This window comes from Pelodiscus sinensis, chromosome 1 (assembly GCF_052426305.1).
Source record: "Pelodiscus sinensis isolate ZL-2025 chromosome 1, ASM5242630v1, whole genome shotgun sequence".
Lineage (NCBI taxonomy): Eukaryota > Metazoa > Chordata > Testudines > Trionychidae > Pelodiscus > Pelodiscus sinensis.
The window spans coordinates 73,774,196-73,789,391 of NC_143052.1; the positions used below are offsets into that span (position 1 = coordinate 73,774,196).

Below are 15,196 nucleotides of genomic sequence, written 5' to 3' on the forward strand. Positions count from 1 at the left end.
CTATACATCACACCACAGTAACTCTAACTCAGGAAGCAATCCGTGCAACAAACCTCGGTGCCAGCTCTGCCCACATATCTACACCAGCGACACCATCACAGCACCTAACGAGATCAGTCACACTATCACTGGTTCATTCACCTGCACATCTACCAATAGAATATACACCATTATGTGCCAGCAATGCCCCTCTGCAATATACATCGGCCAGACTAGACAGTCCCTACCTAAAAGAATAAATGGACACAAATCAGATATTAGGAATGGCAATATACAAAAACCTGTAGAACGCTTCAGTCTCCCTGGACACACAGTTGCAGATTTAAAGGTAGCCAATCTGCAGCAAAAAAACTTCAAAACCAGAATTTAAAGAGAAACTGCTGAGCTATAGTTCATCTGCAAATTTGACGCCATCAATTTAGGATTAAGCAAAGACACTGAATGGCTAGCCAAGTACAAAATCAGTTTCTCCTCTCTTGGTGTATGTCTACACTACAGCACTAATTCGAACTAACTTAATTCGAATTAAGCTAATTCGAACTAGTGCATCTAGACCTAAAAACTAATTTGAATTAGCGTTTTGCTAATTCGAACTAGCATGTCCACATTGAGTGGACCCTGAATTGAAGTTAAGGCTGGCCGGAACCAGTGCCAGCAGGGCATCAGGTTAGGATTTAGAGTGTGGAGCTGCTGCCTCAGGCTAGCCGAGGGCTGTGCTTAAAGGGACCCGACCCCCACCCCGGACAGACAGTTCTCAGGGTTCCGCACTTGCTTGTCTACCTCGATGAGGAACAGCAAAGCTGTCCTGTCTTGAAGTGCCCTGAGTGCCTGCACTCAGCACATCACAGCACTCTGCCATCAGCCCAGCTGCATTTGCCACAGGCTGCCATCCGGGGGGGTGTCAATCGGGGGGCTGTCAGGATCCAGGAGGCCCTGCAGGAGAGCTTCCACCCCGAGGAGCCCGCGGAGCCACCCCAATCCTCCCCATCAGGGGCTTGTGCCCCATTCCTCCCTCACCACCTTCCACTTACCCCTCCCTAGCCCCCCTTCTTGATGTAAAAAAATAAAGGACACGTGTTCAAAAATAGAAACTCTCTTTATTTAACAAAACTGGGGGGGGGGGGATTATCCTCTGGGGAGACTGGGAAAAGGAGGTGGAAGAGGGGAAGAGAGAGGGTGAAAGAGGGGAGGAGGGAGCTGGAAGGGGGAAGCCAGGGGAAGAAGGAGGAGGGGAAATATAAAAGTATAATACACCATATCTTCAGTACAGTGTCCAGATGTGGTCTCCTCACCTCAAAAAAGATGTTTTGGCCTTGGAAAGGGTTCAGAAAAGGGCAACTAACATGATTAGGGGTTTGGAACAGGTCCCATATGAAGAGAGGCTAAAGACATTGGGACTTTTCAGCTTAGAAAAGAGGAGACTAAGGGGGGATATGATAGAGGTATATAAAATCATGAGTGGTACGGAGAGGGTGCATAAAGAAAAGTTCTTCATTAGTTCCCATAATATAAGGACTAGAGGACACCAAATGAAATGAATGGGTAGCAGGCTTCAAACTAATAACAGAAAGTTCTTCTTCACAAAGCAAATAGTCAACCTATGGAACTCCTTGCTGCAGGAGGCTGTGAAGGCTAGAACTAGAACAGAGTTTAAAGAGAAGTTAGATAAAGTCATGGAGGTTGGGTCCATGGAGTGCTATTAGCCATGGGGTAGGAATGGTGTCCCTGGCCTCTGTTTGTGGAAGGCTGGAGATGGATGGCACGAGACAAATGGCTTGGTCATTGTCTTCGGTCCATTCCCTCCAGGGTAGCTGGTGTTGGCTGCTGTCAGCAGACAGGCTACTGGGCTAGATGGACCTTTGGTCTGACCCAGTACGGCCGTTCTTATGTTCTAAGCTCAGGGTCCGGGGTCTCACTGGACCAACTTGATTTTCATGCAAACCTGCTCCTGGGTTCGCATGTGGCCTTTTGTGGCCAGGCTGGCAGCTATCCTACCCTAGACGGCCGCATTCCTGTGCCTAGTGCGGAGATTGTGGACGTTGGAGGCCTCCCCCCCAAACCTGGATCAAGTCCACAATCTCTGCACTAGAACAGGTGGGCGCCCGCCTCTTGCAGCCCTGGGCAGGCTCCTGGGATCCTCAGCCTGGTCCCGGGAAGAGGCGGAGGGCTGGGTGGCAGCAGGTGGCTGGCTCATGCTGTGCCAGGTGCAGGGTCTGCTGGCTGGGTGCTGGCAGTCTTGCACCTGGTACGGGCACCGTAGCCAGACCGTGGCCCTTTAAGGGTTCCGGGGCTGGGAAGGGGGCAGAAGAGTTTCCCTGGCTTGGCCCAGAGTGGCCACCAGGGCAAGCTGGGGAGGGCTAGCCTCCAACTAGTTCGAATTAAGAGGCTACACAGCCCTTAATTCGAACTAGTTAATTTGAACTAGGCATTAGTCCTCGTAGAATGAGGTTTACCTAGTTCCAATTAAGCGCTCCGCTAGTTCGAATTAAGTTCAAACTAGCGGTTTGTATGTGTAGCGCCTATGAAAGTTAATTCGAACTAACAGCTGTTAGTTCAAATTAACTTTGTAGTGTAGATATACCCTTGGGTGTTCACACCTCCACATCAGCTGCTAGAAGTGGGCCTCACCCTCCTTGACTGAATTAACCGTTATCTCTAGCCTTATTCTGGCCTGCATATTTATACCTGCCTCTGGAAATTTCCACTACATGCATCTGACAAAGTGGGTCTTTGCCTACGATAGCTTATGCTCCAATACATCTGTTAGTCTATAAGGTACCACAGGATTCCTTGTCACTTTTGCAGATCCAGACTAACATGGCTACCTCTCTGATATTTGCCATTTTGTTCCCCAAGTTACTTAATTTGATGAAACAAAAAACAGGACTATGTAGCACTTTAAGGACTACATAGTCCTGTTTTTTGTGTCATCTACACCAGACTAACACGGCTACATTTCTGTCATTAATTTGATGAGACCTTTTAGGAGCTCCTCACAGTTGGCTTTGGTCTTAAGTATCTTGAACAGCTTAGTGTCATCTGCATTGTGGAGGCTTAAAGAGCTATTGGGTCACTTGAAAATAACTGTAAGACAGGGAATATTAGTTTGATGGTTTTCAGCAGATGTGAGGTTATTAAATTGGAAGAAAATAAGTAATTTTCTTCTGGGAATAACGGAAGAGTGCAGTTATTTCAAATGTGCATGCCTTATGACAAACATTTTAATATTTATAAATATGACTCCAAGATCTCTCTTTTGAGTAGTTGTAGCTAAATTAGTCTCCATCCTATTGTATGTATAGTTGGGATTTTGTTGTCAAATCACTTAGTTTAGAGCAAAGCAGACTGTGAGCAGCTTCAAAAAGGACTCACAAAATTATCTTAAGCAGTTTATAAATGACCCGGAGAAAGGGGTGGCAACATTTGCAGATAATATTAAATAGGTTGAATAAGATTGGTCCCAGGCCAGACCCTTGGGGCGGGGGTTCCCAAACTTTTTGACACAGAGACCAGTAAATCCATTCACGAGCTTTAGGAGGATCGGTAACATTCATTTGTATATTTGCATATCATTAAGCAAATTATGTGTATGCAAATAAGTTGTTTTGGGTCCTCCCAAAGACCCCAGTGCTAGCTTTAGCAAAGCTTTTGATATGGTCACCCGCAATATTCTTGATAGCAAGATAAGGGGATACGGATTGGATAAAAGGACTGTAAGATGGATAGAAAGCTGGCTAGACCAGGGTTTTCCAAACTTTTTACCTTAGTTGGAATCCATTTTTTTTTCAGTACTGTTTTTTGCAGCCGCAAAATATAAACACATATTTAAAAAAAAGAATGAAAAATGAATATTTGTTTACTGTTTCACCCGGCTGCATCTTCCACCCAGCCCGGGCCAGGGCTTGCGGGACCCAGCACCACACAGGCACTCTGGGAGGCGGAATCAGGAGCAGATTGAGGGTAGGGTATCTGGCTAGGAGGGAGGGTGCAAGGAGGGGACTTGGGTAGGAGTTGGACCTCCCTGGTCTGGCACCCTCTGGACCTGACTGGTCCAGAAGAGGGATTTTTTGAACCAGGGGAGGTCATTTCAGGGCTCCTGGTCCCCCCTCTCCACTAGGCTTCTTTGCACCTCTCTCCCCTGCAACTCAGCTGAGCTGCCCACCCCCGCTGGTTCCCTGCACCTCCCCCAAAATCATCTTCCACAATCCAAGGGAGTGCAGCACCAGTTCCCTGCAGCCCCTCACAGCCCAGCTGAGCTGCCCGTCTGTTCCCTATGCCTTCCCCCAATCACCTCCACCCAGTTGAGTCCTGCATTGGTTTCCTTCATGCCTCCCCCACAGCACAGCTGAGCCCTGTTTCCCTGCCCCTCCCCCCAAGCCCTGCAATACTGCTGAGCCCAGCTCCGATTTCCTGCCTCTCCCTCCACTTGAGTCTAGCCCCAGTTCCCGGCACTTCCCTCCTCCTGCAGCCAAACTGAGCTCCACACTACTCCCCTCAACAGCCCAGCTCAGCCCAGCACCTCACACCTCCCTACTCCCCCAGCTCAGCCCAGCATCCTGCATCTCTTCACTCTCGCAGCCCAGCTGAGCACCATTTCCCTGCATCTCCCCCCAAACTGCGCAGACATGCTGAGCCCAGTACTGATTCCCTGTCCCTCCCTCCCCTTGAGTCCAGCACCAAGTTCCCGGAACCCCCCTCCTCCTGCAGCCCAGGAGAGCCCAGCGCCCTGCACCTCCGCCCCCCCCCACAGCCCAGCCCAGTGCCCACACCCTCTCCCTGCTCCCCCCTCGCTACGCCTCTGCCGTGAGCTCGGAACTGCTGGCTGCATCCTCTGCCCAGCCCAGCCAAAGGCTTGGGGAGTCCAGCGCCGCATGGGCATTCCAGGAGCCCGGAGCACCCTGGCAGCCATGCTGAGGCCCGGTACTTTTTTCCCACGGACCGGTACCAGGCCACGGCCCATAGTTTGGAAAACGCTGTGTTGGGGGATACCACTAGTTACCTTTCTCCATTCTGAAAACTTACCATTTATTTCTACTCTTTGTTTCCTGTTTTTAACCAGTTATTAGTCCATGAAAGGACTTTCCCTCTTCTCCCATGACAACTTACTTTACTTAAGAGCCTTTGGTGAGGTACCTTGTCAAAGGCTTTCTGGAAATCTAAGTACACTATATCAACTGAATCCCACGTGTTTGTTGACCCCCCTCAAAGAACTCTAGCAGATTAGTAAGGCATGATTTCGCTTTACAGAAACCATGTTGACTTTTCCCCAACAAATTTATGTTAATCTTTGTGACTGACAATTTTATTCTTTACTATAGTTTACCTGTTAGATTTACTGGTCTTAATTGCCAGGATCACCTCTAGAGCCCTTTTTAAATATTGGCGTCACATTAGCTATTTTCCAATCATTAGGTACGGAAGCAGATTTAAAGGATAAATTACAAACCGCAGTTAACAGTTCCACAATTTCACATTTGAGTTCTTTCAGAACTCTTAGGGTGAATGTTAACTTAACAGTAACAAGTCACCAGGACTAGATGGTGATTTGTTCCAAAACTTCCTCTAGTGACACCTCAATCTGGGACAATTCCTCAGATTTGTTACTTAAGAAGAATGGCTCAGGTTTGGGAATCTCCCTAACATCCTCAGCCATGAAGACTGAAGCAAAGAATTCATTTAGCTTCTCTGCAATGACTTGATCAATTTTGAGTGCTCCTTTAGCATCTTGATCGTCCAAGAGCCCAACTGGTTGTTTAGCTGGCTTCCTGCTTCTGATGTACTTAAAAGAAAATTGCTTCTATTTTTTGAATTTTTGGCTAGCTGTTCTTCAAACTCCTTTTTGGCTTTTTTTATTATATTTTTACACTTAATTTTACAACGTTTATGCTCCTTTGTATTTTCCTCGCTAAGATTTGACCTCCACATTTTAAACTATTCCTTTGTATCTCTCACTGCTTCTTTTTCTTGGTTGTTAAGCCACAGAAGAATTTTTTTGGTTTTCTTACCGTGTTTTTTAATTTGGGATAAACATTTAAGTTGGGCCTCTATTATGGTGTCTTTGAAAAGTTTCCATGCAGTTTGCAGGGATTTTACTTTAAACAGAGCTCTAGCAGTAACAGACGAATTGGATAATTGTAAGTTCAATTTTTTTTTAGAAGTATTTGCAGTCCATGCCTTTGATGTGTTTTTTGAACTTTCACGGTAACTTACTTTCTACATGATCTCTTTCAAGCTTCATGCGTGCCGATTGAACTGAATGAGGGTTTTGTCATAAGGCAGTACTGGTCCCTAAATGACATGGACATAGAAGAATGCACAATCCTGCAACAATGATAATATAGCCTAGCTATAGCCAGAGAGCCTGTTTTATGGCACAGGGTCTTGAGACATTTTTAGCCAATTGTGCCAGACACTGATCACCAGATCAGGGGGGCAATAGTGTTAAACTACTGAGTCCCAATCAACTGTAATGAGTTGGGTAACAAATATTATCTTACATGGTTTGAAACCAGAACTGAATTTTCCCTATGTGATCTCCTGACTTCAGAAGAGAACTTTAGAACTTATAGGTTGATGTCCTTTATGTCATTGGGCATTATGTTTCATCTAGTTGCCCCTGTAATAAGTCTAAAATATGTTTGTTTAATGCATATCCCCCAGATAGGCACCCAGTCTTAATGTGAACACATTAAGAGATGGAAAAACTAAGCCTTCCTTTGATAGTGGAAGGGTTAGGGGGCTCTAGGGGTCACCAAATGAAACGAATAGGTAGCAGGTTTAAAACACCCCAAAAGGAAGCATTTCTTCATGCAACACACAGTCAACCTGTGGAACTCCTTGCCAGATGATGTTCTGAAGACCAGGACTTTAACAGGATTTAAAAACTAACTATAGATAAATTAATGGAGGATAGGGCCATCAATAGCTAATAGCCAGGACAGTAGGAATGGTGTCCCTAGCCTCTATCAGAGGCTGGGAATGGGGGATGGGAGAGGGATCACTTGATAATTACCTGTTCTGTTCATTCCCTCTGGGACACTTGGCAGTGGGCCATTGTCAGAGGATAGGATAGTGGGATAGGTGGACCTTTGGTCTGACCCAGTATGGCTGTTCTTACATTCTCTGGATGAGGGACATCTCCGATGTATATACAGTAACAAAGTTAAATCAGCAATAATCTTTATTCCATTTCAATACTTCAGACTCAAGATCTGATAGCATGTAATAATCTATAGTCTCCTGGAACTTGCTGCTTCTAGGCTTGCTAGAAATAGTATGAGTCACAGTAACTAGACATTTTCAGCAAAGACAGAGGAGCATAAAAGTTGAATTTTGGAGGGAGGAGAATTTTGGAGGGAAAAATTGTTTAGTTTCCAAAAAGGTAAAGCTTGATTACTGAGAGAAGAGCTTCTTTAAGATTGCTTATTAGCCAGAATATTTTGTCCAACCCTACCCTAAACCTACCCTACTTCCAACACTTAAGCTGTGTAGAAGACTGTGCAATCATAGTTGTGTCTGTAAAAAATAAACCCCCAACTGTGTAGCAATACATATCTCATCAAGAGAGGTGAATCCCTTAATATGCTATGCAACACTGATTGTTTTATCTGTGCTGGCCTGTTCATTATTTGCCAAGGCTTAGATCATTCCAAGCCCTTCAATTGCCATTAAAAAAAAATCAACCTGACAGAAATGCTTCTTCCTGTTCTTTAATGTAAATACCTGGCGAAACTCAATCCTGAACTTGTAACAGTTTTTCTCTATATAAAAATTATGTGAATTTTACTTCACTGCCTTGCACAGAAAACAAAGCTTTATGCTATTGGAAAAGGGAGACTTTCAGCTTCCGCAGGCACTTGCATCTAGCCTGGGAGTTGCCTAGTTCCTATTGAAATCAGTGAGAGGTAGGCCCATATCCTCAAAGATATTCAGGTAGCTATGTCACCTGGCTTTACAGATGGAAGGGCTACAAAAAAAATCTCAATTCTTAAAAACCTTTTATGAAATAGTTTTTCAGTAACACACATGGCATATAAAGAATAATGGTTATGTGGTGTGAAGTTTCTTTTGTACTCATTGGGGGAAAATCTATGCATCTCCCTTGTGAGTAACACTGTAATCCAAACTTATGGTTTACTGTTTAATACACTATTGTGTATTTTTATTCTCTCTCTATATATATAAGTATATAGAAATGTAGAGGCAGCTAAATACTATGATGACAGGTGCTTTATAAATGCCTATGATTATTTGCTGAAACTTGAAATGGAAAGGAAAACTATGTTATTTAAGTAAAATTAGCATGAAATGGTGGCATATTAATGGAAATGCTCATTATATTATGTCTTCATGGTAGCAAACTATATTTTCACATATCTATATTTTGTTGAAAAGTATATTTGTCTAACTAGTACACTTGTTTAGATGACAAATGATGAGATATTTAAGTGATAGGAACTACAATATGCAACCTGACCCCTTTGTATATCTAGTCCAGTATCCTTTTATTGCCTGTGACAAATATCAGGTGTCTTGAGGAAAATAATGGATAATTTTAGAAGACTTTATCCACAGGAGATGTTTATACATGCCAACCATCACTCAAATGATGCCCTAAAGTGGATTTATAGTTCTGACTTTTTTTCTTAAGTAAATCTAGTGTAATTGTTCTCTCACATTAGCCTCTTCTCTAATCTGAAGTTCCCCAGTGCCCGATATACACAGACTCTTCCCTTTTACACCATTAGCTCATCCATAGAGAGATACCCTGAAGTTCCTCTGTCAAATTGTCTCTTCTTGGGGCACCAGAAGCATTTAGAGAAAGCTATCAGAGAGGCCTTATGCTGTGCCTTTACCCTATTTAGCTGAATGTAGGTTTCAAGACCCTGCCTCTCCCTTTGTCGTTGATAATGCCCCTCCCTATGTCGCTGCTTTACTGCTACTGCCTCCCCCAAGTCACTGCTACTAATATGTACTGTAACCACAGAACTCCTGAGCTCTCACAAGAAATGCATCTAGATGTCTCAACATGTTTTCTTGGTTAGCTGACATCACAAGCTACAGCATCTCTCTCTTAGCAGCCGTAGCCAGTTTATTAAACAGCTATTTCTTGCTCTTTCATGGGAATTCCTTTTGAGATGGGAGGTGTCCCCCAGACAGAGCTGCACTCGAGATTTTTTAAAAAGTAAATAAACTAGACCTACTTAAGGAGGGGTAAATGGACCCCATCTTGGCTTCATTTCAATAATGTCAGTGAATATGGGCTAGAGTGTACATTTATATGCAGCTTCCGGGATGGCTTTTTCTGAATACTCACAGCAATTCAGTGCTGGCTTCTTTGCTAGCCTTGTCAACATGAGTATGTGCGAACTGTAGAGCTGTCTAACCTCTGCAATCGTGATGAAGCAACTGCAAATGGGAAAAAAACCCTCTTTAGAATAATGAAGAAAATAAATTAATATTTTTCCATCCCTGAAAATGTGATGTAAATTACTATGTAGCTCATCCAGTCCATCCTTCTGGGTTTGGTCTGGTCTATAAAACTCATTTAGAGTTGCTACATGTTTGAGATACTGTTAAAAAATCTGACTGCTTCAAGAAAAATAAGAGGATTTTCTGATGCCCATGTTATTGTTGATACCGCATCACACGTGTGCATTACAGTTATAGCAAAATAATGTTCATATCAAAAGATGGTGAGAAGCATGGTCCTGCAGGAGGATAAATGGCTCAATGGACACAGGACTATGAGTCAGGTAGCCCTGAACTCATAGCAGCTACAGACTCCCTACACTGTGTAACTTTGGCAAGTCACTTTCTGCTTAATTCCCTAGCTGTAGAATGGGATTAATACTCTCTACCCTCAGAGCTCATTAATGGATGAGGTGCTCATATCTATCTATTTTACCATGATAAAAGGTTTATAGTACCTTTATAGCTGGAAACTACCTTTAAACTGATCCCTCCTGCCTTATGACTGCACAATTGCTAAAAAGCACAGAATAGAGAAAAGCATGATCATGAGCAGTGCAATCAATGGAATCAATGATTTGGTTAGTAACTTATGCCATTTGTGCTACTATAGGTTTTTTTTCTTGTACATAGAATGTAGGAGGATATATTTTCATACCAAATTCTTTAAACAGCTTCAAAAATAATAACCACCAATATATATATATTCTGAAGACTGAGAAAATTAGAAGAATTAGCAGGTAGACCTAGAAACACTATGAAGAATGACATACTTTCCCCTCTAGCTCTTTTATATAGAAAAAACCCTGTGACCAACTCATTTAATCACAGAATAGTAAGATAGTACTAGACAGTTGTCAGTAATTGCAATGTGGCTTTTGCCTTCTGTTTACACTACCTACTCAGGGTCCTGATATTTAATGGCAACCAAGCCCAGTTATTTTATGGGTAAGCATAGAGGTCAAATAGAAAAATAAAAGAAATAGTACTGAAAGCTCAGATTCTGGAAGACAACTTGAAGGAGAAGGGGTCCACAATGAAGCTGACTTTCCCTCCACAATTTGAGCTCTGATTAAACCTCTATTTTACCTGTGACTCTACTGAATGTGTTCTTTTCTAGGCTTATGCTAACTGCCTGAGCTCATAGTATTAGATAAACACGCTTGAGCTACAAGTTAATGCCGCAAGCTAGTATAAACCTCTTGCTTTTGAGAATAAGTGCAAAAGCACTTCATACCATCAGTTGCCATTTTTCGTGACTGCCCTGATGTTGTAGTTAATCTGAATCCAGCTGGAAGTGTTTCTGAGGAGCCAGGCATCATGCTGATTCCATGGACCTCACGTGGAGGGAACTGTCTTCGCCAAGAAGGTCCACGTCTGAAGTTCTTGTCATCGTTCTGTAAATACAAATGTTTGTGTTTGATAAAACTAAATTAAATTCACTATTTGTTATCTGGATGGTTGCATCTTCTCTCGCTGTTTATGTTTTTGCAAATAGATTACTACAGGTTTCATTTCATTTAATGAGAAGAAAACGTATATGAGACACTTTGATTTTCTTCAGAAACCACCTGACAGAGTAAACAGATGAAGATTTGAGGGGGAAAAACCCTCTTCTCCAGTATTTCAGAGAGGCATGAAGTGTTTCAAAATAGATTATCAATTGATTTAAAAGCTAGGAAGCAATATATGATCAAATGAGAAGGATTAAAAGGTAAGAAAATAATAGTAGAACTGAATGGATTTAAAAGATGTGTTCAGTTAAATTTCATGTCTGATTTTACTGTTTTAAGATTTTGGAATTACATATATGTTCTTTTGTCAAAATAAATCCAAGTCACTTGTCATACTGTTTTTCTATACTCCACCTGCTAGTCCCGGTTAGGGATGTTAAAATGCATTTAATTACATAATCATGTAACTACTGATAAATTCAGTGGTCACATTGGGGGGATAGGCAGCTCAATGGGAGCCAGAGCATGTGGGGAGCCAGCTTTATTAGAGGCAACAGCAAAGGAGGCAGCCAGCTCTATGGGAGCTGTTATGCACGGGGAGCCGGCTTTTAAGCAAAGTCTCCGTATGTATTGGCTCCCACCTGTCCTCTACTCGTGCTGCCTCTGATACAGAGGCAGAAGAGGAGGGGATGGCTGCATGTAACTGCATGTTAACCAATGATCCCATTCTCATCGGTTAACCATGTAAACAGTTACATTTTCACATCCTTAGTCATGGCTGGGCTAGGGAGGTACAGGCCTTTCTCTTCCCCTGGACGGGCTGACACATATTAGACTTTATAGTTTGAAAAATAATTTCATTTTATGGAAAAATTTATACCGTGTTTGTAAACACATACAGAAAATCCTAAATGGAAACAATGAGACTAATACATGAAAGACTAATATCCTGTGTCCTTCTCTCAGTGTATCTCTGCCAATTTGGCAATTTGGCTGGGAGCACAGCTCTTATGGCAATACTGCCACCAGCAGCACCACAGACATGAGGATGCAATACCATGACCACCCCCAGTACCTTTTGGGTTAGGACCCCCATGGTTACACCACCATGACATTTCAGATTTTAAATATCTGAAACTGTGAAATTTACAGTATTTAAAAGCTTATGATCATGAAATTGACCCAAACAGATCATAAATTTGGTAGAGCCCTTTAACCCCTAACCTGCTCACTTCCACTCAGTTCTTTGCCTCAAACATGGGGAAGCATCTCTCTAAGCCCTTCTAATTGTGTCATCCTAGCCTTTTTCTGTCAGAACAAGAAAGAAAGCTGAACTAAACATTAAAACCTTAAACCCTCAGATTATTTTAAAGATGGAGATCCGAGAAAAAAATCTTCAAGGACTAGGGTGAAGATAAATTCATTAGCATGTGTGTGAAGTCATCTTTCCTACTATGGTGACAAATACTATAAAATGTCTATGAGGAAATTAATTTCCCATTTAATGCAGGATTTGGATAGTGTGCCGTATAAATACCCTCACTGATGATGAAAAGAAATATTGAACAACTGCCTCATTCTCTGAACATTGTGTAGCCTGAGGCAAGAATCCTGTGGGAAAAAAATGTATGGTGGTCATATAATTGACTAGTGTTTCACATAGACACAAGGGACAGCAGAAAGGTAGCACAGGTAACATTAATTTTGGTATTTCTTAATTTTTGATTGTTTGACTTTTTAGGCTTAATAACATGTATGTTATTTGTATGTGCATTTGTATCCTGAACTTACAGCGTGTGTAGTTTTCCATTTTTAAGCAAGTTAAATTACTCACTTCATCAAGTCGTCTCTCAGTTCCAAGTGCTAAAAGATTGTTGTATTCTCTCTCAAGGATTTGCCGTGCCTACATATAAAACAAACAATTAAACTAATTGAAAATGAGTAAAAATTAAATCAAGACAAATTTAAAATCATGAAAGGACTTGCCTGGGTGTTTTGTGTTGGAATCTGTAGTAATAAAGCTAAACTGCTGTAATCAAAGTTTTCATCCAGGGCTATAAGTGACCCATGTACACCACTTTCTAAGACATTATTTGCATATTCTCGTAGTCCAATAGCCTGTATCCAGCGTATGACTCGATCATTGCTCCAAACCAATACATCTGCAAACACACACAATATAGTATCAGTTCATTGTTAATTGAACTTTTGTAAGCATACAAATACATGTATCTACATTAAAGGCTTTGCTATCAAGCATTTTGGGTGAATGGGGGGGCAGTTAATTAACTGGCATATTTGGCTAAGAATTCAGAATGTGGGAGGGGCTTCTCGACTGAGGCAGAGGAATGGAGTGTGGACTTCAGGGTAAGGTCAGAAATGAGGGGTACAGAGTGTAGGAGGAGGATCTGGGCTGGGGCAAGGGATTGGTTGTGGTGATGGGAAGAAGGCTCCATCTGGGAGTGTGGGCTCTGGGAAGGAGTCAGGGATGAAGGATTTGGAATGTGGGATGATGTGTGGGGTTCAGTCTCGAGGCGGTGTATTTCCAAGAGGCAATGGTTCTTCCCTTAAGGTATTCGGAGGCAATAAGCACACAAATTGGGTGAAGACTTAAAAATTTTACGAAGCAAATATTAGAATAAAATACAATACTAATTAAGCCTAAGCAAATCTTAAAATAAAATGCAATATCTGTTAAAAAGTACAATACTTATTAAACCGAAGCAAACCTCAGAATAAAATGCAATGCCTACAATGCTGCCGGGAACCCCCTGAAGAAGGTCAGCGGATGGACCCCAGTGGCTAGTGTGTAGCACCTTCCAAGGCTTCGGTTTATGCCGAGGTTCCAATGTTAGGAATATTCCCAGCCTTTATATACTGTTGGATCTACAGCAATCAGACCTGTTGATCAACCTAACAAGATAGTTGATACATTGCATATTTTCCCAGGCCAAATAATTAGCATTACCAGGTGGGAAACATTAAGCACAGATAGCTCTGTGATCTTCCCAAGCGCTCCTATACTCCCAAGGTGAATGGCCTTGGGACCTGTCCCAGAACTTGTCGAAAGTCAACAGTGCATTCGTACACTGTACCATCTTAAGCAAACAGCTAACTCTTCGAGAATAACAAAAGAATAATAAGAAGCAGAAAGCACAAATGGCTGCCTAGAGTGTCTAAGCCTGACAGATACAGGCATAAAAGGAATGATTGCAGTACACCGCCTAATTTCCTCGACCTCACAAGAGTCTTCCGCATTTCCACTACAGGTGGGAATTTGGGTGTGGGAGGAGCCTAAGGGTTGAGTTTTGGGGCACGAGAAGAGTTTCAGCTAAGAGCAACAGAGGCTTGTCATAGATACCAGGGAACCACATGGAGCCAACCAGGAAACCTATTGTCCCCATGCTTGCTGGACTATAAACCAGACAATTCAATGAAAATCAGAAATGCCAATTCATAGAACTTTCTGGCTGGTACAGGGTTGGACAACACAGCTTTTACTGTATGTGGTAGTTAAGCTGCTAACAGCACTTTGCATACAACATTAGGAAAAGATGTTTGTACCATATACCTAACATTTATTATTTTACTTGCATGTGTGATATTTTGCATCTCTAATCAAGGACCACTTTTTAATTATCCCCTTAACATCTTAAGTCCCAGATGTGAATAACTATGAGCCACTGACATCACCCAACAGCAGTAAAGTTAATTTAAATGGAAAGCAAAAAAAAAAAAAAAAAAAAAAGAGCCAGTTTTCCTCCCTGACTCCTGGTGCTGCTTATTGTACCACCAGCACAAGGAGGCTGGAAAACTGTTATCTTGGAATTCTTCTTTGAGGAGGAATCCTGAGCTTGTGTAGAGCCAGGGTAATTGGTCTTCTAGTGCTTTCACATGTCCATTCCAATGCAGGTATGTGTGTGTCCCAAACACAATTGCTGGATTTTTCCCTCCTAGTGGTATCTGTTGGGCCTGCCTCATTGCCCTCTAGTGCTCTGTATGCTCATAGCACTGGTACTATCCCACTTTTCTTCAGTTCCTTCTTACTGCCTCAGCCAATTTTCTCATAATGGCTTTTCTATTTCTTTAGTTACTGTAATTTGGTAGTAGGTAGTTTTTAATAGATAGCTTCAGTGCTCAGAGTCAAGATTAATTGTGGCTCTGAGGCAGGTGTTGAGGCTGTCTCCATCAGGAAGACTTTCAGTCTTGCTTTGTTGTCCTTTTTGTGCAGGGTTTGAAGTCTGTGCAGATTTGGCAGGTGTCTTTCCCTG

At 42.4% G+C, this 15,196-nt stretch overlaps 1 protein-coding gene across 7 annotated transcripts in view; it reads right to left on the reverse strand.

Annotated features, from left to right (window-relative positions):
• Positions 1-15,196, reverse strand: part of PPFIA2 (PPFI scaffold protein A2) — a 601,388-nt gene that overhangs the window by 5,079 nt on the left and 581,113 nt on the right. For 6 of the 7 annotated variants that reach the window (XM_089780129.1, XM_089780128.1, XM_089780133.1 and 3 more), the window contains 4 exons: positions 12,912-13,087; positions 12,760-12,828; positions 10,709-10,868; positions 9,317-9,408 (listed from right to left, as the gene is read on the reverse strand). In XM_089780129.1, coding sequence (XP_089636255.1) covers positions 9,350-9,408; positions 10,709-10,868; positions 12,760-12,828; positions 12,912-13,087 — 464 coding nt within the window. In that variant the 3' untranslated portion in view covers positions 9,317-9,349. The remainder of the gene's footprint in view (positions 1-9,316; positions 9,409-10,708; positions 10,869-12,759; positions 12,829-12,911; positions 13,088-15,196) is intronic. The other variant, XM_075932507.2, reaches the window with a different exon arrangement.